Genomic DNA, 27,901 nt, shown 5'->3' with positions numbered 1-27,901 from the left:
TGGGGACCCTGGGGATTGGCCCATGAATTCCTACCCAGCCCCCTGGAGGTGCTGTTGCTTGAAGGGACAGCTGGGTTCCCAACTCGATTTCCCTGCCCTCCACCCCACCCCACCCCCCAGACCTGAGAGAACCGCTAACCCTCACTCACTCCGCGCTCCCTGCCACCAAGCATGTTTTGCACTCTGTGGCCCCTGGCTTTGAGGCATCAGGTCCCGCACTTGGTTGCCTGGCTCCAGGAGAAGCTCGGAGAACAGGATGCAGGAGACACAGCAGCTTTCCTGTTCACACTCCTAGGCGTGCACCTGCCGCCCCCATCCCCCACCCCACCCCAGGCACCCTGCCCTGTCGCGCACGCCACCCTCAGCACCCAGAAAGCGAAGGGACGGAGGAACCGTAGGGCTGAGCGGAGCGGCTAGCCTGGGACAAGCACGGGAGGGTCCCACCTTCACACCAAAGATCGTGAGGGTCCAAACAGCTGAAGCCTTGCGGAGGAGTGAGCAGGGTGTGTGTGGGGTTGCACAGAAGGACTCTAGACTACGGTCCCAGAGAAACACCCTGTGCACTCCAGCTCTACACCCAGCACCCCAGGGGGCCAAGGAAACGCCCCACACAGAACCTTCTCCAGAGCAGTGCTTTACCTCCTGACAGGTCCCAGAGCAACAGGTGCCCTGCCAGCCTTGGGACCAGACCATCTCTGACACTGATGAGACTCTCTTAGCCTGACAGAGCAGGCTAGCAGTAAGATAGCCTGAGAACCCCCTGCCAGGGTCACCTGTGGCAGGAAACGGGCAAGAGCAAGTGCCCAGCTCTCTGTAAGTGGCACAGACACCCCGAAGCTGGGGACTAGGGCATGGGGGGGGGGGGTGAGGAGGAGAGCAAGCAAGCCTCACCCCCTGAAGCCCCTGCCCCACCCACCCCACCCCCCTCGCTTGCAAGCTGGGCCTAGGGAGGAGGCCCTTAGGTACATTCTCCTTCTGTCCCAGGAACAGGAGTTTGGGGTTCATGTCAGCTCTTCATCATCAGCCCCAAGCCTCTCTGGTCTGGGAGAATCTGCTCCCCTGGGACAGGGCTGGGGGTGGGGGGGCGTAACAGGAGAGCAGCCACACTAACATTCTTTCTGAGGTCAGTTTCTTCCTGAGTTGTCAAAATAAGACGAAAAAAAAAAAAAACAGCAATCCTACACATCTTACAAAAATAAGAGGCCTACAATAATGAAGCAACCTACATTTCTGGGACTTCCCCTCAAAAATAAACAAAAACAACCCTTCTTTGGGTGGTGTTTTTGTTTGTTTGTTTTTGTTTTCCCTGTTGCCCCACCCTGAAGTCCCAAGATTTCAGGTGGGTAAGGTACCAAGGCCGTTGGGGAGCTCCCTACTCCCTCTTCTCAGCCTCTGGGCCAAAAGAACTTCTGCCCAGAGAGACTGCGGTGTGGATGAGGAACAAGGAAAGGGCGGGGGGGGGGGGGGGGAGGGGGAGGCGGGTAAAAGCACAGGGTCCGGGAGGCAGAGCGAGGGGAGCAGAGACAGAAGCACAGAGATGCGGACCGGAAGGAGGAGCCAAAGGGAACAGGGAGGGAAGGGTCAGGCGCAAAGCCATGAGGAGGAAACGAAGCCAACACAGAGAGGCTAGGTGGTAAAGGAGGGCGCCCGCGACGACGCTCAGAGGGTGAGGAGACAGAGGGATTGCGGCGAGACAGCAGGAGTTCCTTAGGCCCTGGTGCCAACTCATGTCCGGTGTGCCTTGTCTGCCGGGAGGAGATGGCGATCTTCCCGCCCACAATAAATAGGAAAAACCTGAGTACACTGGTGCATATGGCATCGATCTGCCTGGCAGAACCATTTTCCTTCCCATTAAAAAAAAAAAAAAGCAAGTCCACCGGGAGAGCCCTCCCTCTCCCACCCCACATTCATCACTCCTTTGGCCAAAGACATCCTACCACCACCACCACCACCACCGTCAAAGCGGAGCTGCCCTCTCCTGCCACCCTCAGTGTCCGGAGCCATACATTTTGTCCCACTCAACTAACGAATCCAGCTCCTTGGAGAGAGCCCGAGGGCCCACCTTAGCTAGAGCAGCCTCCACGTCTTTGTAGGAGAGGGGCCGCTGCAGTCCGGAGAGGCCGGCCTCGGCCGCTGCCTGCTGGCACAGCTGCCCCAGCTCGTCCCCGGAGAAGCCCTGGGTGCCCTGCACCAGGGCGGCCAGCTCCCGCTCGCTCAGCGCACAGCCCTGCTGAGCCAGCGCCCTCTGAAGGATCTGCCCGCGCGCCGCACCGTCGGGCAGCGCCACGTAGAAGCGCAGCGCGAAACGCCGGCGAGTCGCCTCGTCCAGGGCTGCCGGCCGCGAGGTGGTACCCACCACCAGCACGCCGTCGGGGCGCGCGCCGCAGCCGCCGTCCAGGCAGGCCAGCAGGGGCGCCCGCAGGGAGGCACCGTCGTCTCGAGCGGGCAGCAGCGCGTCCAGCTCGCTGATGAGCAGCACGGCGGGCGGGCGGCAGCGCGCGGCCGCAAAGGCGGCCTGCAGGAGGCGCGCTCCCTCGACGGGGCCCGCGGCAGCCAGGCCGGCTCCGCGCAGGCGCAGCAGCGTGGCACCCAGCTGGGTGGCGAGGCAGCGGCCCAGCAGCACTTTGCCGGAGCCGCGGGGCCCGAAGAGCAGCACGGTCCGCGGCGGGCGCGCGCTGCCCGGACAGGCGGGCGGCCTCAGCAAGGGCCACAGCAGCTCCTCCTCCAGCGCCGCCTTGAGCGCGCCCTGCCCCGCCACGTCTGCCCACTGCACCGGGGGCCCGCAGTCCACCATCTTGCTGGTCACCAGCTCCAGCGTCCCCGGGTCCACACCCTTGGTAGGCTCCCCTGACGTCGCCGTGAAGCCTCCGCGGGCGGCCGGGACCCGCTCGGTGAACTTGTCAAAGGGCTCGAGTTGGGGGGCGTAGGCGGGGGAGCCCAGGATCTTGAGAGGGCCGCCGCCGTACTTGCCTGCGCCCTCCTCCGTAGCTCCGGGTGGCTTCGCGCGGAACCCGTTGCCCCGACACTCGGCGTCGTCCGCGGCGGGGTAAGCCGCGCCGTCGGCCGCGGGGGCCTTGGGCGGCTCGTAAGCGTACTTGCGGTAGCGAGCCTCCGCGCCCTCGTCCACCGCCTTGCGCTTCAGGGACACGCCCTCGGCGGCTCCGGGGAAGCCGTAGGGCGCGGGCCGGGGCGGCGCGGGTGCGGGCAGGGGGGTGGGCGCCGCCAGGCCAGAAGGCAGGTAGGGCGCGGGGGGCGCGGCGGGCGGCGGGAGCGCACCGTAGCCGGGCTGCGTCGCGTAGCCGGCCGCCGGGTAGTTGTAGAGCGGCGCCGAGGGCCCGTAGCCGGGCGGCGGCGTGGGCTGCAGGAGCGCAGCCGGGGGCGGCGGGGCCAGCGCGGCGCTCGTCTGCGCGCAGTAGCCGGGCGCCAAGTACCCGCCTCCGTAGCCCGCCGCGTACTCGGTGGCCGCCGGCGGGCCCCCGCACGCGTTGCCCGTGTACAGCGGCTCGGCCAGGTTCCCGGCTACGACAGGGGAGCCCCCGAGGCCCGCGGACCCACCCCCGCCGGCCGGCTTGGCTCCCGGGAGGCCTTCGTGGAGTGAGGCCAAGGGGTAAGGTGGCTCCGGCCCAGGCCAGGGCTCCGGGTCCCCTTTGGCACCGTTGAGGAAGGCGGCGTCACCGTAGCTGCCCAGGCCCGGACGCTCGTAGGGCGAGTCCAGGACTCCGGAGTACTTCTCGGCGTAGCGCTTGAGGAGGTTGGAGGCTGTGAGAGCGGAGATGTCGTCGTGTGCCCAAGCGTAATGGCAGCGCTGGCGACCTCCTGGAGGCAGCTCCAACTTGTGGGCTGGCGACGGGGTCGTGGAGGACACGTCTAGATGCTGCTCTGGCCACTGGTTGAGGGGCTGGGCGTGCTCCGGTGTCCAGTGCATCTTCGACAGAGCTGCAGGTGAGAAGAGCAGCAGCTGGTCAGCTCCTGCAGTGGCTCTGGGGCCCATGACACGCTACCCCGCCCACTTCAGACCTAGAATTAGGTTTTTAAAATAGTTTCCTCTACACCAAGAGGAACCCAGAAATGCTGCAGTTCGCTTTGGCCCCAGGCGAGTTATCCTGGCTACTATACCCATTGACCATGGGAACCAGAGGGGCTAAAACCCAGCAACACCTGACTTCCTTGCCAGTTTGATTTCTTTGTGCCTGTGCCTAAAGCAGTGGTTCTCAACCCATGGGTCGCGACCCTTTTGGTAAGCCTCCATCTCCAGGGCTTTTTTTTTTTTTTTTTTTTTTTTTTTGCGTTATGGTTCATAACAGTAGTAAAAATTACAGTAGTGAAATAGCAATGAAAATCGTGGCTGATGGTCACAACGTGAGCAACTGTATTGAAGGGTCGCAGCGTTAGGGAGATTGAGAACCCTTGCTCTAAGGCAGCTAGAACCTGGCTGAGTGCCGCTTGTAAAGGCTGTGGAGTCGGGGCAGGTACCTACTCCATCCAAAGCGGGTCTCATCACCTTGCATACGTTACTGGGGATGCACAGAGAGTACACTGAGGTTTTGCAGATCACATCAAATGCATCCCCAGGGCTGGTAAAGGGCTCGGGGACCTGGGTTCTATCACCGGCACTGGAGGAGTTTTGAGTTTTTTTGTTTTTGTTTTTGTTTTAATGAACCCTTTTGTTCTGAGCTTCCCAGTCACAAGATAAAGAGGGAGGTGTGGTCAGACTCACTTTGCAAAACCCCGTTACTCGGAGGGCGCAAAGATGTCCCTGGAGTAGGGCTCATGGAACAGATCTGTGAGATGCCACAGTTCTCTGTCCCAACGCTGTCCCCCACGCTGCCCTCTAGCGCCAGCTGAGGCATGAGTCCTGAACTAATTACTAAGGAACCCAGGGTCTGGGAAACAGCACACTGTCTTGGCACGTGGCTCCTGTGAGCTGGCCTGACCCAAGGATAAAGTTTCAGAGACTACATGAGCCCGTGGCAAACCACAAGCTTTATGGCAATTACTTCAGGCCCAAGCTTCTCATGAGCTGCTTGGCAGGCTCTTCCTTCAGCAAACTCTGTTGGTCTCTAAATATTTTGCTGCACTCGGGCTTGAACCCGAGGCCTCCCGCATGCTAGGTAAACACTACGGCGCTCTACCTCGGCCTTCTCAACACAGCAGCATTGAGCGCTTGTACACGCTCTACTAGGCATGGGGTTAGGTCAAAGGGTGGCTGGAATGGTTTGGCCAGCCGGAGGTCAAGTACGCAACATCCTTTGTGAAGTAAGAAAACAGAGGCGCGTGCCGGGGGCCCTGGGGCTCAGGGGTGCATGCCACTCCTGCCCAAGAAGGTCGCACCGAAGAACTAGTGTCTTTACAGCACCTTGAAAAGTCACAGGGAGCACTGCATCCCAGATGGGGACCAGGGCTAGCCAGAGGCAGCTGTGCACACCTGCATTCCTTGCACTCCAGAGACTGAGTCCTGGAGTTCAGCAGCAGCCTGGGTTGCACAGAGCAAAGCTAACTGCCTCCCTGGGGCACTTTACTGCCACCTGCTGGAGACATCACAACCTGCAGAGCTGTCTGGGCTCTGGTACATCACGCCACCTACAAAGGTAACTCACACTGAGAGCCTATGGAGAGGACCAACAGATGTGGCTTCTAGAGTCGAGGGTGGTGTGTGTGTGCACATGCGCGCGCGTGCTCTCAGGAAGCTAAAAGCGTTTCCTTTGGTTCTGCACACCTCACCACCTCTGCTCTTTCTCAGTACTTTTGTGGCTATGACTCAACTGATGACATTTTTCACCTTTATCTACATCAACCTGTAGCCAAAAGGCCCGAGGGCCCACCAGGGAAGGTTTTAGCTGAGGAACTGGCACCTGAAAGGGAGGTGAGTTCTGGAGGACACCAGCAGCCGGATACACGAAGTGTGAGGGCTGAGTGTGCAGATTCTCGCTGAGGGGTTGTCAAAGACGAGAGCCATTACCTGGGGTCCCCAGACATCAAGTCACAACCGGTCCAACAACAGGATCAGAGATCAGTTACATAAATCTGAGAGTTGTGTTACTACCTTAAACCCAGGGCCGCCCCACCCCCACCCCCATTTGCAGTCACCTGTGTTCTGGCGCCTTGAACACCAATACTGAACAAAGACATGTGGCCTTGAGGACCGGGTCTCCCCTGGGCACACCAATCCTGCAGCGTCTCTTCTCTCTGTCAGGCCTCAGCAGTCTTCTCACAGCCCCATCAGGGACCACTGGGATTCGCTCCTCAGACTCTGGACCCCAGGGGCCCACTCCCACCCTGACCTGTCCTCCGAGCCTGAGTCTCACTCTCTTCTGAAGGGCCCGGCGCTCTTTGGAGGGGACCCGGTAGTTGACATGCTATACTACTGAGTCACCGGCTTGTCTCCTCAGATACTTCAGGTGATTTTCTTTTCATTTTGGTCAGTGGGGGGGGGGGATCAAAATGAAGCCACTGCCCCTATTTTCACCTTGTAGGCCCAAACCCTGGCAGCCCGCCCACCTCAGCAGGTCCCCACCCTGACCAAGCACAGAGGTCTGGTCTGACCCCATTAGTCCGACCTAACTGCTGCTGCGTACCAGCTCCTTCCCCATAGTGAGTGAACGCTTTTCATGTCCCTTGGCCCTGGGTCCCCACTAACTGCCAGCCTGGCTCTGTACCCCTTCTTTTGATGATCACAGCCGACATGTGGTGACCATGAGGCCTTTAAGCTAGCAGGTAGGCAAGGAGCCATTCCTCCAGCGACTTCTGCTAAGCTGAGTTCTGGAACCTTGCATTCTCCTTAAACCTAGAAGGGACAGGACAAAGCCCTGGTCTGAATCCTAGTGCCTAAGGACTGGGCCCAAACAAGAAAGGGAGGGAAGCCAGGCATTATTAGCACTGCATTCAGGTTGAAAATGGTAGGGGGTGGGGGGGAAGAGCCTGGAGACACAGCAGGCAGCAGGGGAGTGTGCAGAGTTGGGTCCATGTGCACCTGAGAATGTGGGTACCCAACACAAGCTCCTGGACATGTGCACATACCACAGGCTGATTCCAGGTGCCCCCTCAGAGACCAAGGCACACAGGCCTGGCCTTCAGCACGGGTGGAGAGCGCTAACTCCCTGTTCCCTACACTCCCGTTAGCACTCCCACACAGCCCCCAGCCCTCCTGCCTCCCATCGACTCACACTCTATCCTAGAGTCCCCAGGTCGGGCGAGCCAGAGGTAAGGGAAGACCCAAGACTCGGGCAAGAGAGGAGCTTTGAACTGAAGGCATGTTTTAAAGCCAGATCCAGACACTTACAGGGGACCCTGAGCAGACTACCCAACCCTAGGGACCTCGGTTTCTCCAGATTAAACAGAGGGATTGAGAGTTTAAAACAATCTGTGAAATGCAGTACAAACTACAAGTCCCAAGTAGTGCCCCCTGGCTCGGTGGCCGGATGGGTCATTCGACCTGGGGGGCTGGGGCAAGAGACTGGCTGGGAGACTTCCCACTCTGAAAGGACAGGACACGCCTAGGGCCGTCTCACAGACCCCTGATCCATGTTTCACCTGTATTACAGCTCCAACCTACATGAGACAGGTGCAGACAGAGCCCTTGGTCTCCAGGTTCACACAGCTGGTCCACTGGCGCTGAACTCTGGCTCTCCCTGCAGTGTCCACCTCCGCTCTGTCCCTGGCCTAAGGAAACAGCTTCAATATCTTCCTGTGCACACAGCTCTCTCCCAGGGCTGTGGATTCGGTATGCAAACCATGTGACCAAACAGCACCCCCCCCCCCAAAAAAAAGCTGCTCCTTTCCCTGTGGGCATACTCTGTCACACAGCTGCACGTGGCCCAGGGCAGGCAAGAGGTTCTTGTATGGGTCTGTGGCCTGCCCTAGTGGTAGCTGGGACTCTGGAGAAAGCACCTTCTTTCCACAAAGGGTGGGCGTGTGTAATGTGTGTATGTGTGTGTGTAATGTATGTGTAGTGTGCGTGTAATGTAGTGTGAGTAGAATGTAGGTGTAGTGTGTGTGTGTGTGTGTGTGGTAGTCCCTGCCTGGCTCCGCCCAGAGCACTTCTAATTTCCAGGCAACCGTGCTCACAGCAAAGTTACTAAATATAAGACTACAGTCTCTCCTTCAGCCCCTACCCCATTTCCAGGGAGTCCAAGATTGCAAAAAAAGAACTTCAGCCTTCCGAACTGCCATAGTCCTGCACTGCCTTCCTGAGAGGGCTTGCTGCCTACGGGTGCCCCACCCAACCCTGTGCCCCAGGCCCGGCTTAAGCTTTGATGCTCTACTAATCACAGTGTGGCCACCAGCCAGCCCCGTCACCTAAGCTACACACTCTATCTGACACAAACTACTGGCTCCGTGCGAAGAGCCAGCCGCTGCACTGAACTCCTAAGGGGGTCTCGGAGTTTAGTTACTCATTGAGACAGGGCTGGATGGCACCCAGCTCCGCTCCCCACAAGCCCCTTAGGACCTCAGAAATCCTATGATTCAAGATTCCACTACCCACTTTGGGGGCGGGAATGGTGGAGGAGGGGCAACCGGACACCCGCTCAGCCGCAGTGGAGCAGGGCTGTGCCCCCTTCTGGGCCAGCCTCCTCTGGCTCCATTATCTGAGCCTGGGACAAAAGGGCTGAGTGGAGAATCCCATTGTGGGGCCTCCGTATGGAGAGCTCATTAATCTGTTCACGGAGGCGCCCACAGGCCTTTTGTCACAGGCCTTTGTGTACTGCTTACAACTCAGGGGGAGGGGGGAACCCACAGTCCCTGGCAGCTCCTAAGCAGGTCTCACTCCTCTGGACTCTGCCCCTCATGCCAAACCTCCCCCACCCCCACCCCCCAGCTAGTGAAAGAGGAGAGACAGACAGTGCCAGTGGAGACCTGGAGGACCGGGCATTTGCCCCAGTCCTTGCAATTATACTGCAGGAACCTCTTTCCCCAGTTCCAGGACAGAGAACAGGTCCCAGCACAGGGGATCCTCCTGCCTGGGGGGAAGGGGGCAGGATGTGCTCTAGGGGCCTGGCACAGGATGGGGCTCAACTCATGTCTAGGAATTAGCAGAAGTTGCTGGAAATTACTAAATACACTGTCTTCTAGCCTCCCAACACTTTGATGAACTTCCAGGTAGTCCGCCCTCATGTGCAGGATTGAGTCAAACTGACCGAGCGGATTGCTCAGCTGAGTGTGGGCAGGAAGAAACGGGGAGAGAGAGGAGGGCTGGGACAGTGTCAGCCAAAAGAACACAGCATCGAGTTAGGAGGAACAGGGCAAAGGCCGTGCAGTAGGTACATCCTCGTGGCTGCAGTTAACAGAGTGCTGGAGAACTCGCCACAGCCAGCAGTGTAAAGTGACGGGCAGAGCTAGCTTGACTTAGCCTTACAACAGTGTATTCACCAAAACATTCCATTTCTTGCTGTCAGTTAAAAAGTAAGCTTTCAGGGTCAGGCGGTGGGGGACAGCCAGAGCTACACAAAGAGACACTGCCTCAAAACACAAAGCCAAACAAACAAAACAAAAAGTAAATCACTACTGTTCTTAAAGCTCTGTCAGCTGCTGCTATCTTTGGTGCCAACGGGACTAACAGTCGATAGAGCTGTTTTGAATGTGTACGGGTGTTTTGCATACATGTAAGTCAGTGCACCACGTACATTCTTGGTGCCCAAAGAGGCTAGAACAGGGTGTTAGATCCCCTGGGGCTGGAGTTACAGATGGTTGTGAGCTGCCATGTGGGTGCTGGGGATCAAACCCAGTTCCTCTGGAAAGCAGTGCTCTAACTGCTGACCGTCTCTCCAGCCCCTTGATAAAGAGTTTTTTTTTTTGAGAGAGAGAGAGAGAGAGAGAGAGAGAGAGAGAGAGAGAGAGAGAGAGAGAGAGAGAATGTGTGTGTGTGTTTTGTCTTTGTGGGGCTATGTGCACGTGAATGCAAGTACCAGCAGATGCCACAAGAGGGCACACTTTCATCTGGAGCTAGACTTAACAGGCCACCCAACATGGATGCTAGGAACCTAACTTTGGTCTTCTGGAAGAGTAGTGTATCTTCTTAGCCACTGAAGCCTGCCTGGTCGCTTTTTAGTTTGTTTGAATAGCAAAGAAAGGGAGGGGGGAATAAAAGATTTATTTTGGAAGTTCAGACACAGCCAAGGCTGAGGCTATGGACATCACCCAAAACGGGTCTGTGAAGATTGGGGCCTTGGCGCAGAATCCAGGCCCAGGATGAGGAAAGCGGGAAGAAGTTTGCTGAGCCACAAGCAGCCTCTATGTCAGTCTTCTCACTCACATCCACCCTGTAAACAGAAGTAGATGTTTGCAGGGGCCGGAGCAGTGCCGCTGAGGCGTGGCCAGCCCTAGGAAGGGCTCTCTTCCTCGGAACCAGTGTTCCATCTGCAACGCCTTGGCAAGGCCCGCGTGTCCGCTGAGAAGCGTTGCTCTGAGGGAGCGGGAGATGTGACAACCCTCCCCAGCTGTCCTTCACTTCACTTCTGCCCCAGAGCCGGAGGAAAGGTCATGGTGCTGCCTGCACGCAGGGTGAGGCCTGAGGGCCACAAGGAACAAGCACAGGGCTGGCAGACAGCAAAGCTCCCCGCTGGACTGATTCCTCACTCGCCTCTGTCCAAATTGTTTATCCTCTGTTAATAATCTGCGAACAGCACAAGTCTCCCTGCTGAGGGGAGAATGCAAGCCACCGGGCCTCCCAGAAGACACCGGGGGTGGCGGGGGGGGGGGGGACAAAAACAGAAACCCCGCTCTGCTCATTCAGAACCACAGACAGGCTGTTGGCCCATGTGGTACCTCACACCTGCCATGTCCGCTCTGCTCACTAAGTCTGTCGGGTCCAGGGCGAGCCCTGTTTCTTTCTTGCATCCTTCCCAGGCCCTACAGCGCTGAGCCCTCACCTCCTCGGGGAGGCTGGATAAAGTCTTCAAGGCTGCAAGAGGTGGATGAACTGATGAGCTGTGTGTGGTCTTCCTCTTGGGCCCTGAGCCCCCTTTTAAGACTCAATGACATTGTCCAGCTCCCCCCACATACACTCCACTGTGTCCTCAGCCCACAATATGATGCGATGTCCCCACTGTAGGGGGCAAAGCCTGCGATAGTCTCTGGCTACATCCTCTGTCTTTTAAAAACCTTCCCCAAACCAAGGGCTTGAAAGTTGCCCTATTTTATTATTTCTGGTTCCCCTCATTTCATCTTCAACCTGGACCGGGGTGTATTCTGGCCCAGCGCTCCCCTCACCTGCATCTGCACATGTCCCTGCTGCCCTCCATGCCACAAGCCAACCTCCCACACTTCACAGGCCTGGGTTCTGCTTTCTCTCCATGCAGGTCTCCGGGTGATCACAGCCGCGATGTTGGGTGTTACCTAGGCAGGGCCCTGCAGCCTTGGTTTCTAAACTTACTCCACCACGGCGGGCACATGCAGCCTGCAGTCTAACAGTTAACTGCCGTAACAAACGGGAGACTCAGACTCAAAGCTGAGCATGGGAGCACGCACCTGTGCCATCTCGGCTAAATAGTAGCCTTGAAGCCGGCCTCCGTGAAACCTGGTCTCCAAATGCCAAAACGAAAACAAAAGTCCCCCAAACCCAAACTCCTGGCTGCCGGCGCACCCTACACACTCTAAGCCCTCTCCACGAGGGAGGGAACAGCTTCGTCCCTTCTGACTGTCAGGCACATAGCGCCTGTCATCGACACCTTCACACTTCAGACCCACAAGTTGCTGTCCCTGAGTTCTGAATGTTTACAAAGTGAGCGCGCGCGCACGCGCGCGCGCGCACACACACACACACGCATGCCGCCCTCCATAGATAGCTCTCACTCACTCACACACACCCTAGTTACTGTAGCATTGTCCACGCTGTTCTCCACTAGTCAAGGCGATGTTCTGAAATGTGTCTGATTGTGTCACCGCTCTTCATCAAAAGCTTTTTCTTTTTACATCCGTGTGTGTGTGTGCCTGTGAGCATGGATGCATGCTTGTGTGCGGAGGCCAGAGGTGGTCGTTGACTGTCTTACTCGGTTGCTTTCCACCTGACTTTTTGAGACAGCATCTGTTGCTGAACCTAAAACTGGCTGATTTGGCTAGCTGGCCACTGAGCTCCGGTCCTTTACCCAAAAGTTTTGATGGCTCCCACTTCTTTCAGAAGCTGAAACTCTTACCATGGCTGACCCCAGTGCTAACGGGTCTGTTTCCCTAAGTCCACCATCTCACCTGTTGCTCCCCGAGCCGTAGGCAGTGGCGCCAGGGGCACCCTCACAGCTCAGCCGTCACCTCACGTACTGTCCCCTTATCCTGACTTTTTTGGGGTTTTTTTTTTGGGAGGGGGTTGGTTTTTCCAGACAGGGTTTCTCTGTGTAGCCCTGGCTGTCCTGGACTCTCTTTGTAGACCAGGCTGGCCTCGAACTCACAGGGATCTACCTGACTCTGCCTCCAGAGTGCTGGGATTAAAGGCGTGAGCCACCACCGCCCAGCTTTCCTGACATTCTTGTGAGCACCCTTCCTATGAGCTATCTGTTGTTTTCTCCTCTGTGGTGCTATTAAGAAACCCCAAGAAGCTAAGACAGTGCCTGGCACACAGTAAGTTCTTAATTCGTGGGTGGATGGATGGATGGGCGGGCGGATGGGCGGGCGGGCAAGTGGGCAAAGAGACTCAAAGTTGCTTCTGGTCCATATAAGGAAATGTGGTCTCACTAAGAGGGTGGGATGAGGAGATGAAGCCAGCAAAAGAAGGAGAGGGTGCGCCACAGGAAGTGCTCAGCACCCAGAGGACTGTGGCGCAAGGCACCCATGCCTGTTCCCTGGGACCCACGCAGCCTCCCTTCTGCTCCCCTCCCGCAGGCCTCCAATAGCCCACAAGGGGGGGGGCGATGGAATTCCCATCAAAGGTCGTGGACACATGGAAAAGAGATCAGGGCCCTTGGGACCCTTCTTCCTGGAGGTCGCCAGGCCTGCCCGCCAGCCTGGCTCCTCTCCAGGGTGGGGGTGGGGGGGGTACGGCCCCTGGCCGCCTCATATGTCAAATGCCAAACAGCAGGAGGTCAGCCAGAGCAAAGCTGGCCAAGTGACCCCCATCTGGGCTGTGTGTGCACACGCGCGCGTGCGCACACACACACACACATGAACTGGGGGGAGGGGGCAGCAAAGAAATCCCCATCGGTGTCCTCGGTCAGGGCCACAGCCAAGCTGTGACCATCTGTTGTCCTCTTGAGAGGCCAGGTCAGGGGCTGGCACCCCTCCTAGGAGGAAACCTTCCACTTTTCCTGGGCTGGCTGGACTTGCAAAACCTTTCCGTTAACATAGGCCTTCCTTCTCAGTGTGCAGCCAAGGCTCTGCCCTCCCATCTCACAGATGAGGAGCTAAGGCTAGGAAGGAGACAGGGATTCTCCCAAGGCTAGACCAGCTGCCAAGGGTGGAGTGGGACCACCCCACGCTTCCAGCCCCACTCCCTGCTCTAGCCTTCCTCCTGGTGGCCTTGCTCAGGATCAAAGTCTACCCCGCCTCCTTCCTGGACTAGGCTCCGAGGCCCATTCCCTGGCTCCATCTCTGCTCCAGTCCCACTTCATGCTGTTGCCTCCTCCGGGAAGCCTTCCCAGGCTGGCAGCCCCATTGGCGTTCCCTCAGTCTCTTCCACCCTCTCCTACTGTGGCTGTCTGACCCATGCCAGGTCACGAGAGGACAGTCCAGCGCACTTAGGCAGTCCCTGGCCACAGAGAACACACACAGCATCTCCATGTGGGGCAACCTGACTGCAGAAGGAAGATGGTGCGAAAGGAAGGGTCGCGCTTAGCTCCAGCCAGAATGGGGCCCAAGATGCCAATCTGCTCCCAAGCACTTTGCTTCCAATCCCACATTAGCCAAAAACCAGCCACGGGGTACTATTTACAGCTAAATCCATTAACACGTAACAAAATTACAGCATAGTTCCAAAACAACACTGGCTACTACATTTCAAGCTCCATATAGACCATCACCATGGAAAGTTCTAGACAGGCTACTCTGATCCCCACCAGGGCTCTGCTATGTAGCCCAAGCTATGCAAGGAACCGGGAACCACCGTGGGGGCAGGCCTCAGGTGGCCTTCCTGAGGATGCAGGCTGTTCCTTCAGGACTCCAGCTTCCCTGAGATGGCCTCGGCCTCGCTGGGGCAACCCCCTCCCCCAAGCCCAGCCTGTCTGGTCTGCCCAGAGAGAGGAGGGGCAGGACACAAGGTAGAACAGAGCAGTTTGTCATCTGGGCCTCCGGCCTTCCCTCCCCCATCAGCCCCTAAGCGCCCCTCCCCCACCCTCCTGCCCACCATCCTCATCCTCATCCAATCCCAAGGACAGATGGGATCCCAACAGAGGGGGGAGAAATGTGACCACAGTGAAAGCACTGTCAAATGACAACAGAGTCCGGGGGTCACAGCTGTGTCCCCTGAGGCCTGGACAGATCATGCCCAGCCTTGATGTCTGGCCAGGCCTGGGCTGACTTGAGTCCCAGCAAGGGGAGTCGAGAGGGTGGGGAGAGACGACGGAGAATCTTAGGGGGAGATAATCTCAGCCGGACTGTTCCAACAGATGCAGCGCAGTCCCACCACTTAACCTGGCCACCCACCGGCCCGCCCGTTCCCTATCCCCCACCAGGGAGAGATGTAAAGACGGACCGGGGCTCCCTGTCAGCCTGACCACGGAAGGGCATGGCTGGATCTGAGCTCCATCCTTGTCCCAGCCTTTGTCTCTGTCCAGTGGTCTGAGCAGGGTGGACATCCCCCTCAACCCCCTCCCTCAAACAGGCACACACACACGCACTCGTGCATACACACACACATACACACACACACACACAGCTGCTTCCACAAACCCCCTCTCACGGTCTCTGGCCAATCACAGCACTGACAAGTAAGCCCCACTGTCCACAGCCCCCAGGGAGTGCATTAGCACATTTGAACCGCTCAACCCTCCACTGACAAAGCCTGGGGCCTCGAAGAGCCACAGCGGGAGGGTGGGGCCTTTGGGGAGCTAGTTTCCCCCTCCCCCTCCCAGGAAGAAGCTCCACATTTCTGGGGCTCAGAGGAATTTGGGGGCCCTCGGCTCCAGCAGTGAATAAGCAATCCATAAAATCCCAATTTGCACACCCACTGATCAAACAGCCTGTCCACAGCCCCAGGAGGCCAGGGTGACGTCCAGGGCCCCTCCCCACAACTCTCAGAAGGTGACTGGAGGAGCCTGAGGCTGGACACAGGACAGAAAGAAGGCTGCCAAACACTAAGCCAGCTCAGCGCTACCTCAGGGGCCTGGCAGTACCTCCCATAATCTGGCTGCCTTTGGGGGTACCTCAGGGAGGCCCCAGCGACCCCTGTCCGCCTCAGTGGTTCGCAGCTCTTTTCTCTGGTGCTGCCAGGCCTGGCCTAATCACTTTTCCAGCTCAGAAGCCTCTCTCTCCCAGCTGCTCCACCCTGCTCTCCCACAGCCATCTCCAGTGCTGTCCCCGCTGAGGAACGCTCCAAGCCCCTGCCTTCCACCACCCCATCTTGTCCCCAGGACAGGGCAGTATCCAGAAACACAGAGCGGTCAGACCTGTATCTTTCATAAACTGTCTCCCTGTGGAAGCTGAGGAGAGAGAACCCCTGTGTCGCCCCTAAAGAAAGTACACATTTACCTCATGCCTGTGTTTTGAGTACGAGAAATCAATCTGGTAGCCAGCTTTCTCTTTTCGGCAGCATTACCACCATGGCAGACTCAGGTGACTATCCAGGGGCAGCCGAGGGGCTCAGCACAGCTGACCTGTCTGTACCTTTGGCCTGCTGGCGATGGGACTACGGGAATGGCCAAATGTGTTCCCTGGATAAGAAAAGCAAGTCCTGGGGCTAGGGACAGCTCAGAAGGCAGCACAGCCCATCCTTACCACAACGTCCTGGAGCTACAGTTGCAGTCAGTCAGGGACAGAGCTACTCCTGGGCCCTCAGGAAGTCACAGAAAGGGACTGGATATATAACCCAAGGTGCTTCCCAGAGACCAAAAGGCCTACACACACACACACACACACACACACACACCACACACACATACACACACACATACACACACACCACACACACACCACACACACACACCACACACACACACACACACACACACACCCCACACACCCCACACACACACACACACATACACACACACCACACACACACCACACACACACACACACACACCACACACACACACACACACCACACACCACACACACACACACACACACACACACACACACAACCCATTGTACTCTCTCAGAGCCACCACAGGAGGGGAAGTGGTGCGAGCCCACTCTACAGCAGGACGCTGTCCTTCCCTTTTCCCCTTATTGTCATTCTCTGCTCTCAGCGCCACCCCCCCCTCCCCCAAGTACAGTTTAGCCCCACCGTGGGCCTGAGGGAGGCAGCATTAAACAGCCAACCAGAGGAGTGACCAGGGCTGGAGCTGAGCAAGCCACAGGCAGGGCAGGAGCAGGTTCGAACCGGCTCCTCCGAGGCCGGCTTCATGCTCTAGTCTGGGAGAGCCCAGGAAAAGAAGGGCTTTCCCAGCCAGGAAGAAAACAAAACAAAACAAACAGAAAAACAAACCCCAGCAGGTTTGAAGAGCGGCTTGCCGGCCCTGGGTGAACACAGCGTACAATGTGGACCTCACGGTCTGGAAAACACAGAGCCCCCCCCCCCCAGGCTAGCCCAGGCCCCTCCAACCTGTGTCTTTTCTCCAGCTTCTCCTCTGTCCATAAGGAACCCCCGTGGCCCTCACAATGTCCCTCCTGTCCTCGTGAAACTGCCCAGGCAAGATCGCCAGCTTGCTTTTCAGTCCCTCCTGCGAGCCCACTGACCAGATCCATCCCCGTCTTGAGCTGACCTCCACTTTTCACTAACCCTGGGACCCAAAGAGCAGAGAACCCAGGTGACAATCTAGAAGGCCCGCCAGGGTGTCCAGAGACCTTGGCTGCCACATGGCCCAGAAAACCACTTCTACCCTCTCCCTCCAGAACCCATGTGCTCACCTATGACTGTCACTCCCCAGCAGCCACAGCCCCTGTCATAACTCACCTAGTTCCACTGACATCCTCTGAGATCATCCCCCACGGCGGGGGCCCACGTGGACCCCTCTTCCCCTGACGGGACGTGACGGGACGTTCACCTCTCCTTCCCACCAGCCTCAGGCTTGTCATCTTCACTTCTCCTGTCACAGCAGTCTGGCGCCTGAGCCACCTGGGCTGCTCTTGCCAGGCTTCTGTCTAGTCCCCGTGTCCTGAACACCTCCCCGTGGCCTGCACTGGGGAACTTCCAAGCTGTTTGGCCATCCTTAGCGCCCCGTCCCACTGCCCCACCATTTAGATGCGGGCTGACAGCTGCTGTCCCTCATTAGACCAAGCCCCCTCCCTGTTCAGCCCCCTTGTGTGTGAATCTTGTTAAGAGCGAGCTGTCTGGCCAGGCACCCCTCGATGCTGCTCTCCCTGGTGCCCTCCCCACCCCCACCCCCCCATACACACACGGTTTGTGTGAGAGTAACCAAGGCCTCAGGAAGAGGGGCCAGTCCGTGCTGCTATGTCAGGTTCGAATGACTGCCCTGCCCGGCAAAAGCTTTCCAGAAAAAAGGCAGGCGACCTGCACCGCACCACACCGCCAGCCTCTAAACTTACTTCTCAAGGACTTGAACCAGAGAGCTCAGTACCGGCCTGCACCGGCTGTGGGGGAAGACCCAGGCACTGAGGAAGGAAGCCGGTGCCTGCTGTTCTGCTGAGCTGGGTCACTGCTTTCTAGCAGCCCTCTTCTTGTGGGGCTTGGTGGTGGATGAGCAGATGTAAGCCACAGGCCCTTTTTGCAGCTGGAAAGTCTGTGATCTGTTCTCAAAACTACTTTTCATTGCATAAGTAAAACTGTACTTGTCTACAAAGGAAAAGATTGGATTGGAAAACGGTCTTTCCTATCCACAACCTTCTCTGAGGTCCTGAACACAAGCCTCAGGGCTCCAGTCTCCACCAGGACACCATGCTGGTCCTCCACTCAGCCAGACCTAGCATCTGGTTGCCTGGAGTTGGTGTGGGAGGCCTCCAAAAGGCTTAGAGGTCTGCTTGATCCTTTTTCCCTGGCCCCGAAGGTGCTCCCATTCCTGTGTGTGGCAGGGGATGAGAGAGACACACCCTCACAAAGGTGAGGAAACAGGCCCAGGCAGCCCACCTCCAAATCCCCAGGCGTGCGGCCCTCCCCAGCCCTGGGGTTGCTGAGCTGAGTCACTCAGCTATGCCGCCTGGCCGGTCCACCTGGGTGTCGAGTGGGAAGAACTGTCCTCAAGGGATGGCTCCCACACCTGCAGGGCCACAGGGACAGAGACAGCAGGAGAAACTGGGGGAGGGGGAGGGCTGAGCCACGAACACCCCTCTGCTTGCTCTGGTGGGGTTCTCAACACATTGCCCACTTCGTATATGCCGGATATTTAACCCTCACAAGAATCCCAGAGTGGCATCCCATGTGACAAATAAGGAAACCGAGGTACTGTTCTCTTGTCTAAGTCACCAGGCCAGAACAGGAAGCCAAAGGGATGAAAAACAGCTAGGACGAAGCTATCACTCGATTTTTCCATCCTAATCAGCCTCCCCAGAACCTCCTCCCATCCTTAGAATCAAGCCGGGTGCCCCTCTGATCCTGTGTCCAGATCTGAGACGCTCTGGCTTCAACGTTAACTCCAGACCTTGTCACACTCAGAGAAAAGTGACCACCACCACACCACACCACCCCAGACTCCTTGAAAAACAGCAAAACTCATGGAGGGTGACCCTAGAGGTTCTAGAAACCTGGAGATTCTGTGTTCCCCACCAACAGGGACGCGGACACCCAGCGCTGCCTCTGTCCTGAGTCTCCCCCCCCTCCCCCCTCTGGGAGGCTTCTCCTGCAGTTCTCACATGGGTGGGTGCCTGCTGGACACTCAACAGGGCCCAAGCTGAACTTCCAGACTCCCTCGGGTGCAATAACCCCTGACACAGCTCCATCTTTCTCAGTGAGGGGCTAAGGATCCAAAACTCGGGCATGACAGCATGACAGGCATAACTCAGGAAGTGACAGCGGGAAACCAAGAGGCAGGAGAGTGCTCACAGGGCTCCCAGGACAAGGTCTGCCTGGAGAAAGGGCCTGGTGCTCCGAGTCGGAGGCTCCTTGCTAAATCGCCGAAGCCCGGTGTGATGGCTCATAAGTCACTCAGGGAAACTAAGGTAGGAAAATTGCTCAAAACTTGAGGCCAATCAGTGCTACAGTGAGCTCCAGGACAGGCTAGGCTACATAAAACTCTGTGTTAAAAATAATAATAATAATAAAAATTAAATTTTAAAAATACAAACAGCAAGAGAGAGAGAGAGAGAGAGAGGGAGGGAGGGAGGGAGAGAGGGAGAGAGACCCCATTCTTTAAAGCAGTAGTTGGACCGTGCAGACTGAACCCTCATGAATGGACTCCTGTCGGGCCGAACATGACTCAGCAATGGAGTGCCATAAGGTCCCAGGTTCAAGCCGCAGCACTTCCTCCCACAAAAGGAGTGGGGTCTGAGCGCGGTGGCTCACACCTTTAATCCCAGCATTCATAACGCAGAGAAAGGCAGATCTCTGGGAGTTCAAGGCCAGTCAGGGCTACTACATAGCAAAACACCGTCTCTACTTCTTAAAAAATGAATGAATAATAAACAGCTTCACCAGAATGGACAAGTATCGCTAGCCGGTTCCCTCTGCCTCGACAGTGCGTTTGTGCCCTTCCACCACGTCATGACTGGAACCAACACGCTTGCCAAAGGCCAGACCGACATGCTTGAACCTCCCAGCCACAAGAAGTTCAAATAAACGTCCACGCGGAGTTGATCCCTATTTGGGGGTAATTCCAAGGAGCAAAAGCATCTACGAACCACTGTGTCTCTGCAGAGCGAGGCGTAAGAGGTGATTTTTCCTGGTGCTCAGAGTCCTTAGACAGGTCTGTCCCCAGCAGACATCAACCTACGGACTGGGTGAGGACGGAGCCATAAAATTCAGGGGGGGTGGGGGTGCACAGTAACCACCTAGTATTTTCCCACCTCCCCAGACTCTTAATTATCCAAGGGTCAAAAATAACTCTGAGCTCCAGGAAGACAAGCCCCAAGAGTGACCCTTGTCCCAATTGCCTGCCGATTCCCACTGACACAGATTCCCAAGGACAAGCCCCTTCCCAGGATTCCTGCTCCTCCTCGGCAGTTGGCCTTCCTCACAGCCTCTCCCCCAACCTCCCTGTACAGTTCTGAGTGGCCACGCCCTCAGAGGGTCTCTCCTACTCAGGGAATGCTGGGAACCGAAGCCTGTCCTTTAGCCTCTTTGCTGGTCCCTAGCATCTTGTAAGTTCCTTGAAGGTGACGCCACATTAAACAACCAAACGACAACGGGTATTGAATACATGGCTGCCTTGAGCGTGATCTCCATGCCTTAGCAATTACTACTGCTGTGAAAGGCCTGTGGCAGGCAACACCAGGGCTCCCCCACCCCAGGCCTCCCGTGTAAAGCCGAGACTTAGGAGAGCCTCTAGGGGCCAGCGAGATGGTTCAGCGAGTTAGGGTGGGAAGAAAACCCCAAGCTTCCCCAAGCTCTCCTGACTTCAACAAATTATCAATCAATAAATAAATGTTTTTTTTAAAAAAAGGTTTTTGAGAGAGACTGACTCGGACTCCACGTGTGAGAGTCCAGTTGGTGGGGGAGAAACGTGAGAGGCCATGGCCGGCATCAAGCGCATGGCTGAGATACACCCAGGACGCGGCAGTAGTGGGTCACTACAGTAGGCAGACCTCTCTCCAGGAGTCAAACAGTGAGAGGCAGTTTCTTCCTTGTGTCAACGAGTAAGCTTGTCACTGGTCTAAGCATGCCAGGCCCTGGGCCTCTGCCCCCCAATTCCCAGGGGCAGCCACACTGGCTCTCCTGCCTGCTTCCTTTCTGAGCCCCTTTATTCTGATGCAGCCTGGAGGGGAGGGGGCAGGCCTTCAGAGATGGCCATCAGCAAGCCTCTGCATCACCTTACTCCTGCCCTGGGAGGTGGCTCTTGGAAGTGCCTGGGCTCTGAGTCACTCAGCAGAGGTCACCAGAGGTAGACATGTACCACAGGGGCAAAGACACAAACTGAAGCCAGGATTCACCTCACCGCTGTGAACAGTTCTTACCCACATGTTGCAAATAAAGAGACAGAGACTAAAATGAGGAAGAAGTCACGCGGTTTGTGGTAGGCAGGGTCACTACAGCTCAAGGCTTCTCGTTAGAGTGGGGTCCAGGACCAGACAATGTAAACTAGGGTTGGGGGTGGCAGGGATGGGGCTCAGGGGTGGAGGGCCCACCTAGCACGCACAAGGCCCCAATATCAGCAATACTGCCATAAATAAATTAACAAGATGAAATGGGGCGGGCTTGGGCTCAGCTTTCCACTGTGAACTCCTGGCTGCCTCCGGCTGACAGGTGAATCCTAAAGCTGTCCACAGTTAGGAACTGAAAGGCAGCAAGGTGCCAACTGCACCGCTGCAGTGTTTTCTTGGTGTGGCAAGCCAGGGGAATGTCGCAGCAACGGAGTCACAGGGGGATGTCTTAGACCGCCCCCCCACAGTCATTCAAGGCTATAGCTCAAGCAGATGCCTTCCTTAGCTCACTTCCCAAGGGGAACTGAGCACTTCCTCCACACTGCAGGATCTCAGAGTTGCCCTGATCCTGGGGTGGGGGAGGGGGAGGGGTGGGGGGAGGGGAAGGCTGCTCTGGGAAGAGCCTCCATCCACTCGGCCCCTTGTTCCAGCATACAAGTGGAACCTTAAGCAATAAATAACTTGGACCAGTCTCCTTCCAAGCCACATGATCAAAGCCGGGGAGCAGCCCAACCCTGACCCAGGCAGTGTGAACCCTCCCACCTGAAAGACATCCCAGCCACCACCTATGCCTGGCCTGCAGCTCACGCAGTCCCTTGCCAAGACCTGGTGAGGTCAGAAGAAGTAGGCTGCAGGCCAGACCCTGGCTGGCCTCAGAACCTCATGGGGGCTGGACCACGGAAAAGGGGCTTCTGGACCCAACAGCCCTTAAAGGGGATCACAGAGTATGGTGGTGCCAGCTGGTGACAGCATACTTTCCTGGGGACACTTTCATTAGCCTCCTGGGGATTCCTACAAGTCAAAAGTTAGAGACCCACAGTTTCAGCTGCTGTTGCTTTGCCTCTCAGTGACCCAGAATCTAACCCAAAGCCCAACTGTGGGGGCACACACCTTTAATCCCAGCACTTGGGAGGCAGAGGCAGGTGAATCTGAGTTCGAGGCTAGCCTGGGCTACAGAGTGACTTCCAGGACAGCCAGGGCTACACAGAGAAACCCTGTCTTGAAACAAACAAGCAAGCCGATTCCAAGCCAGGAGCTTGTACATTCTGGCTGGTCACTCTGCTCCTGAGCTAACTTGCAGCCCAGAGACACCCTCCCTCCCTCCCCTCTCCCCACCCTCACCCCCAGAAGAGGTCCTAAAGGCCCTACCACCTCAGTTAGGTTCTTCCAGTGTATGCTTGTAGCATAAGTCCCCCTCACTCACTGTGCACCTCAGGCTGACTCGCTCGGCTCCAGGAAACACCATGGGAGAGTCCTTGCTTCTTCTGCTGGGCGTGATGGGGTCACCATACACACATTGTACCACTGAGTTACATCTAGGCCCTCTCTTGTTGCAGGCAGTGACTGGTTTTGAGCCCAGGCCTCGCTCTGTGGCCCTGTAATGAATGTACTATGTACCCTGGGTTTAGTTTTGAACTAATGAGAATTGTGTCCCAACCTTGTTTGTGCCGGGATTACAGGTGTGAGCTCTCGGGTCCAGTTTTACTCTGGTTCTATTTCTTAATTCTTTGCAGGAAAACCTTGGAATCCGGTGTCACACAGCTTTGAGGAATCCCCTCTCCCCAGGACTAAGATCTCAGGTGAGTATGGCTCACTGTGGCCCCTGACTTCTGTCCACTGGTGACAAGAATCCTCAAAGCAGACCAAAAGTATGCCAGGCCTTGGTCACCTTCTCGGATGCAGCCCTGGGACCTTCCTGAGCCTGGCCCACTGTGTGGAGCCTGGTTTTCATTAAATAAGGTGGCAAAGCCACCGAGAGCCAAGGCAAGAAGAGGCAAAAATTCTGCTGGAGGGGTCAGGGGAGGAGAGGGTAACCAACCAACCTGTCCCCTGACCTCTTCCGTGACCAGTGGTGGGGGAGGGGAGGGGAGGGGAGGCTCGGCAGGACCCGGAGCTGCAGCCGAAGGGACTAGTGATGAGGAGTGGGGCTCCCGGCCAGATAATAAGCAATTGTTAATGTGATCCATATGAGTCGTGACTGGTCTCTCTGTTTAACAGGATGATAATGGCGGGGAAAGAATGCTGGGCTGTGGGGAAGGGAAGGGCAAAGTCCCCCCTGGACCTGGGGGGTGGGGAAAGTCATAAAGGAGGAGGGGAGACAGGGAGAAAGAAAGGAGGCGACGCGCCACTCAGGGTTCTCCGCCACCCGGGAGGGTAGAGCTTCTTGCCCAAAGTGACCAGATTCCAGGCTTTGCAGACCACCTGGCTAAAGTCTTCACAGACCTCCTTTTCCTCACCCAACCAATATTTATGGCCAAAACGGTACAAAGTACACTGTGGGGCAGGGGCCATACCCAACCACAATGGAAGGGAGGTCCAGGTGCAGGGCGGGGAGGCTGTGGAGGGAGGGGGCAAGTGACCAGAGCTGGGGACTCTGGGGAGGCTACACAGGGGGATATGTGGCATCCTAGCTGGGCCTTGAAGAATGAGGAGGCTGTGGCAGGGCCGGGACAATGGAGAAGGCATTTGGTTGAAGGACCAGCAGGAGCAAAGGCAGAGAGGCGTGAAATTGCGTGGAGAGACCCTGAGACGGAGCAATAAAGCTGCAGCCAGGCAGGGGAGGGGAGGGACGCCTGATCCATAAAAAACTGTGGCCACTGATGGCCAGGAGGGAGGCAGGAACGGACGCTGTGAGGACCGTACTGGGGCCTTGGTTCCTCCCGCCTCCATCTGCCTGTGCACTAGGAGTGTCTAACTAAGTGGCCCTCAATCTGGCCAGTGTCTTTCCCCAGAGCCAAAGACTATGCAAGGCCTTGCCCGCCCACCGCATCACTGTGTCACCCAGGCCCCCTTTCCCTCCTCCTAGGGAGACTGAGAAGTCCGAAGGATTGGGCCTTCCAGGAGCAACTCCAAGGCTGCTTTACTACTAAATTCCCCGAGAAGACAGCACAGCAAGGGCGGCGTGAGGGTCACTTCTGGATACTGAGGGCACCAATGGAATCAAGGGGAAATAAATGAAATGGTGTTGTTAAATATGGGTAAGGGGGATTTACGAGGCCTGTCACACAGCCCTCCCAGGCCCGTCCAAGCAAGACCCTCCCCTTTCTTCTGGCGAAGGGAGAAAGCCCCGCCCCACCCTCTGCCGGCAGCTCCAGGCAGTGGAATCCGGCTCTCAGATCCTGGGGGCACTGTAGCTCGCGCCACCCCCCACCCCCTCCAACCCCCACCCCCGCTGCATGTCAAGACTCTACCTGGGGGAGCGGGGGCGGAGCTAAAGCCCAGCAGAGAAGGGCGTTCGCACCCAGCCTAGGGGTTCTGGGACACGGGAGGTTCTGGAAGGATGCTCAGGGGTTTTGGATGGGACTCTGGGAGGTTCCGAAACTCCCCCCATGCAATCAGGGGTCCTTGGACCACAGTGTCTCCAGGCCCATTCCAAATACTGGGTGGTTCCAGGCAAAGTGTCAAACCTGGGGAACTGAGAAACCCCCAGACTGTAAACTCAAAGTGGGAGGGGAGCAGATCCCAGCTCCCAGCTCCCAGCTCCCAGCTCTCAGCTCCCAGCTCCAGGCTGAAAGCAGGAGCCCGCTCCGCCTCTACTGCCCCTACGGACAACACAAACATTCTTCCGTCCCTCCATTCTCCTCTAAATTAGGTATCCATGGAGACAGGGCCGGCAGCCTGACAGCCCCACGGCCTAATCCTGATTTAGTGACCGTCCCTTTAACAGCCCACCCACCCGCCAACCCACCCCTGCACTCCGGGCCGCCGCGGGGCGCAGGCTCTAGGCTGCTCTCCCTCTCCCCGGCACTAAAGCTCCACACACAGGCCCTCCGCCTGCGGGAACCACTGAACCAGCGAGGTCCTGGAGAAAGCCAACATCTATTAAGCTCTTACTGTGTGCCCAACAATCTACGGGGGACCCTTTACCAAGAGTCTGAAAGTGGGAATCTCTGCATAGACCAGAAGAGGGCTCTAAGAGTGGGGAAGTTTAAGGGGCTCTCGCAAAAGCTGGGAACTCCGGGGGCTTCGATTAACCAGTGACCCACGGGTGAAAGTAAGCGCAGCTTCGTGCAACACCCCAACTCTGAGCTGGGACTACTGTCCCGAGGTGAGGAGAAATGAAGGGCGTGTGCGTTAGGGGCGCAGGGACTGAAATGGCCTCAGTCTCCTGTCACTGCCCCGTCACGATGCTGGGGAATCTCCAGGCCAGTAACCCAGCCCCCACCCCCTCCCGCACATACAGGGGCCGCTGGACAAAGACCTGACGGAGTGGGAGGGGCCTGCGGGCCGGCCCTCGGGCTCCGGCCGCCGGATCCTTTGGGGTCCCGAACCCGTAAATCCTGACTCCCACTCCCCAAGTCCGCAGACTCCCCAGAGCCTGCCGTTCGCTAACGCCACCCACTCGGCTCCAGACCCGGCGGTGAAACGGGTGCCCGGTGGCGGCCGAGCGGCGATCTCATCCCTGGTCGCCCCCTTCCAGGGAAATGACCCTGGGCTCCCACGCACCCGCTCGGGTCTCTCCCGACCTTGCCCTCCGACCTCCGCCTACTTGGACCCCCTGCCCCTCAGCCCCCGCCCTCCCGGGCCTCGCACAGCCCCGCGCCCGCGGACAAAGCTCCGGACATCGGACCGCACAGTCGCCACCCCCTGACCCCCGGTCGGCCCCCGCGCTCCCGCGCCTGCCCCCGCCCGGGCCTGCGACGCGTACCTCGGCATCCCGGCCGGGTCCTAGGTGAGTGTGCGCGGCCTCGGGGGGCGTCCGGCCCAGGGACAGGGGCGGGAGCGCGGGCCAGGGGCGACAGGCCAAGGCTGGGGGTCAGCGGCGCTCACCATCCTGGGGCCGCTGCTGCTGCGGCTGCTGCGGCCGCCGCGGCCGGGAGCGGGACTGGGCAGTGGGGGTGGCCGGACAAGGGGCGGCCCTGGCTCCCCCCGCAGGCAGGACCCCCACCCCGCCTCCCCTCGCCCGCCCCCAGCTCCCTCCCTCCCGGCCCGCGCCCCGCCCCTCCCAGCGCCCCGCCCCCGCCCCAGCTCGCCCAGCCCCTTGGAGCGGCCTCGCCGCCCCGCCTCTCCTTCCCCGGGCTCGAAAATAAATTAGCCACCCGGGGGGGAAAAAAGAGCAAATGACCCTCGGTGCGTGAGTGTCCTTGCGCCACTCTCAGGCCGCTCGCTTGCTCCCGCCTCCCTTGCCGTCGGAGCGGGAAGTTGCGCTGGGGGTGGAGGTCCAGCCTAGAGGCGGGGAGACCAGGGAGGCTGGACGGGTGCAGAGGCCAGGCTTGAGCTCCAGGCTGCCGAGCGTGGCCGCTGGCGTTGAGCCGCTTCCTGGGTCGAAGGGCAAAGGGGAAGGCAGCCGGCCGGACCCGCCCCGTCCGCTGCCTGGCTAGGACCACCTCTTCTGGGACGCCTGGAGACTCTCGCTTACGTCCCTAGGTGCGCAGTGCACCTACAGTGTGCAGACTGCCCAGGGCAAGGCGGATAGCCAGGTCAGGGCACTGTCTCTGCACAGGTGCCACAGAATAAGTGGGGTGGGGAGTGTACAGGGACTTATAAATGGTCAGTCACGCTGGGGAGCTTCCCCCAAAGAGACTGCAGTCACCCTGGGCTCTCCGGCGGGGACCGAAGAAGCCCCAGCCACCTCCCTGGTTTGCATTGAGGGGAATGCGCTAAACAACTGCATTGTGCCGAGCAGGGCATTGACGCTATCAGTATAGAGTTGGCGCAGTTTTAGGCAGGCAATGTCAGAGCTTCGGTGGAGATCAAGGCCAAGACTCCCTCGGCCCTAGGAGGCCATGGCACAGGCGCGGCGGTTCTGCTGGAGAGAGCGTCCAGAGGATCTGTGACCCCTTCTGAGCCTTCCTTTTCCTTCCGGGTGGCAGTTGAGCAAGAATCGGCCTCTGACCCCTGAGTCTGGCAGAACCCTAAAGACTATCCAATCCCTTCACCAGTGACTGTGTCTCTGGAGACCCAGGCAGCTCTGTAGATGCCAGGGAAAAGGAAGGCACGGGCTGCCAATCATCTCCTCCGCCCTCCATAGCCTAAATATGGAAATAAGACCAACAGCCAATAAAATTCTGAAGTTCATCAAAATCAGGGGCTCTTCCGGCCCTGGCATCTTCCTGTTTATAGTGCGCCTTCCCGTTCTGACCCCACACCTCCACCCAAACGCTCTGACACAAATCAGGGACGTGCCACGATTCAGGAGTGGTGGGCCAGGCCCACAGTGCCCCAGTCATAAATGCGGGGTGTCAACAGCCACAGTCACCATCTTAGCACGATGGGGGCTGTGGCAAAGCAAGAACTCCTTGAATGCACTGTTTCTTTACAGCTGGGACATCTGCGGCTTGTTTGATGTAGAACCACTGCACCCCCATTCTCCGTACCCCTAGTCCTTGCAAGCCTCCATGAGGGCCAGAGGTAGGATTTAAGAGGCCAGTGTCCACAGGAGCAGAGCAGAGATACCTCCTCATCTTGTGCCAGGATGCCAAGCCTGGGTGGCCTTGCTGATGGGGGGTGCAGGGTGGGGGAGCCTAGGACCAGACTGTACCAGGTTCCTCGGGTGGGTTGGTGAAAGGAGGGGCTCCCTCAGAGGCACCCAGCTTGAAGGAATGTTAATGTCTACTTAGAAACAAAGCTT

General features: G+C 57.9%; 1 protein-coding gene across 5 annotated transcripts; it reads right to left on the bottom strand.

Moving 5' to 3' along the window:
- Window positions 1-307: 307 nt before the first annotated feature.
- FIGNL2 (fidgetin like 2) lies at window positions 308-27,054 on the bottom strand. Of its 5 annotated transcripts, none has more exons than XM_084749733.1 (2): window positions 22,535-22,588; window positions 308-3,936 (listed from the first exon to the last, which is right to left on the bottom strand). In XM_084749733.1, the coding sequence occupies exon 2, from the start codon at window positions 3,923-3,925 to the stop codon at window positions 1,988-1,990; it is 1,938 nt and encodes a 645-aa protein (XP_084605859.1). In that variant the 5' UTR covers window positions 3,926-3,936; window positions 22,535-22,588; the 3' UTR covers window positions 308-1,987. The 5 variants fall into 5 exon arrangements, 4 of the variants coding, with proteins under 4 accessions (XP_084605859.1, XP_084605858.1, XP_084605857.1 ...); XM_084749732.1 differs by lacking the exon at window positions 22,535-22,588 and adding an exon at window positions 7,553-7,645; XM_084749731.1 differs by lacking the exon at window positions 22,535-22,588 and adding an exon at window positions 6,088-7,530.
- Between the last annotated feature and the right edge of the window lie 847 nt (window positions 27,055-27,901).

This window comes from Acomys minous, assembly GCF_964271855.1.
Source record: "Acomys minous genome assembly, chromosome: 12".
NCBI classification, from domain to species: Eukaryota; Metazoa; Chordata; class Mammalia; order Rodentia; family Muridae; genus Acomys; species Acomys minous.
Note: the sequence above shows the minus strand (reverse complement) of the source record. Positions and strands in the feature narration are given on the sequence as shown.

Excerpts from the sequence above, each read along its gene's own strand:
- FIGNL2 (XM_084749730.1), bottom strand. The coding sequence starts at position 3,925 with ATGCACTGGACACCGGAGCACGCCCAGCCCCTCAACCAGTGGCCAGAG.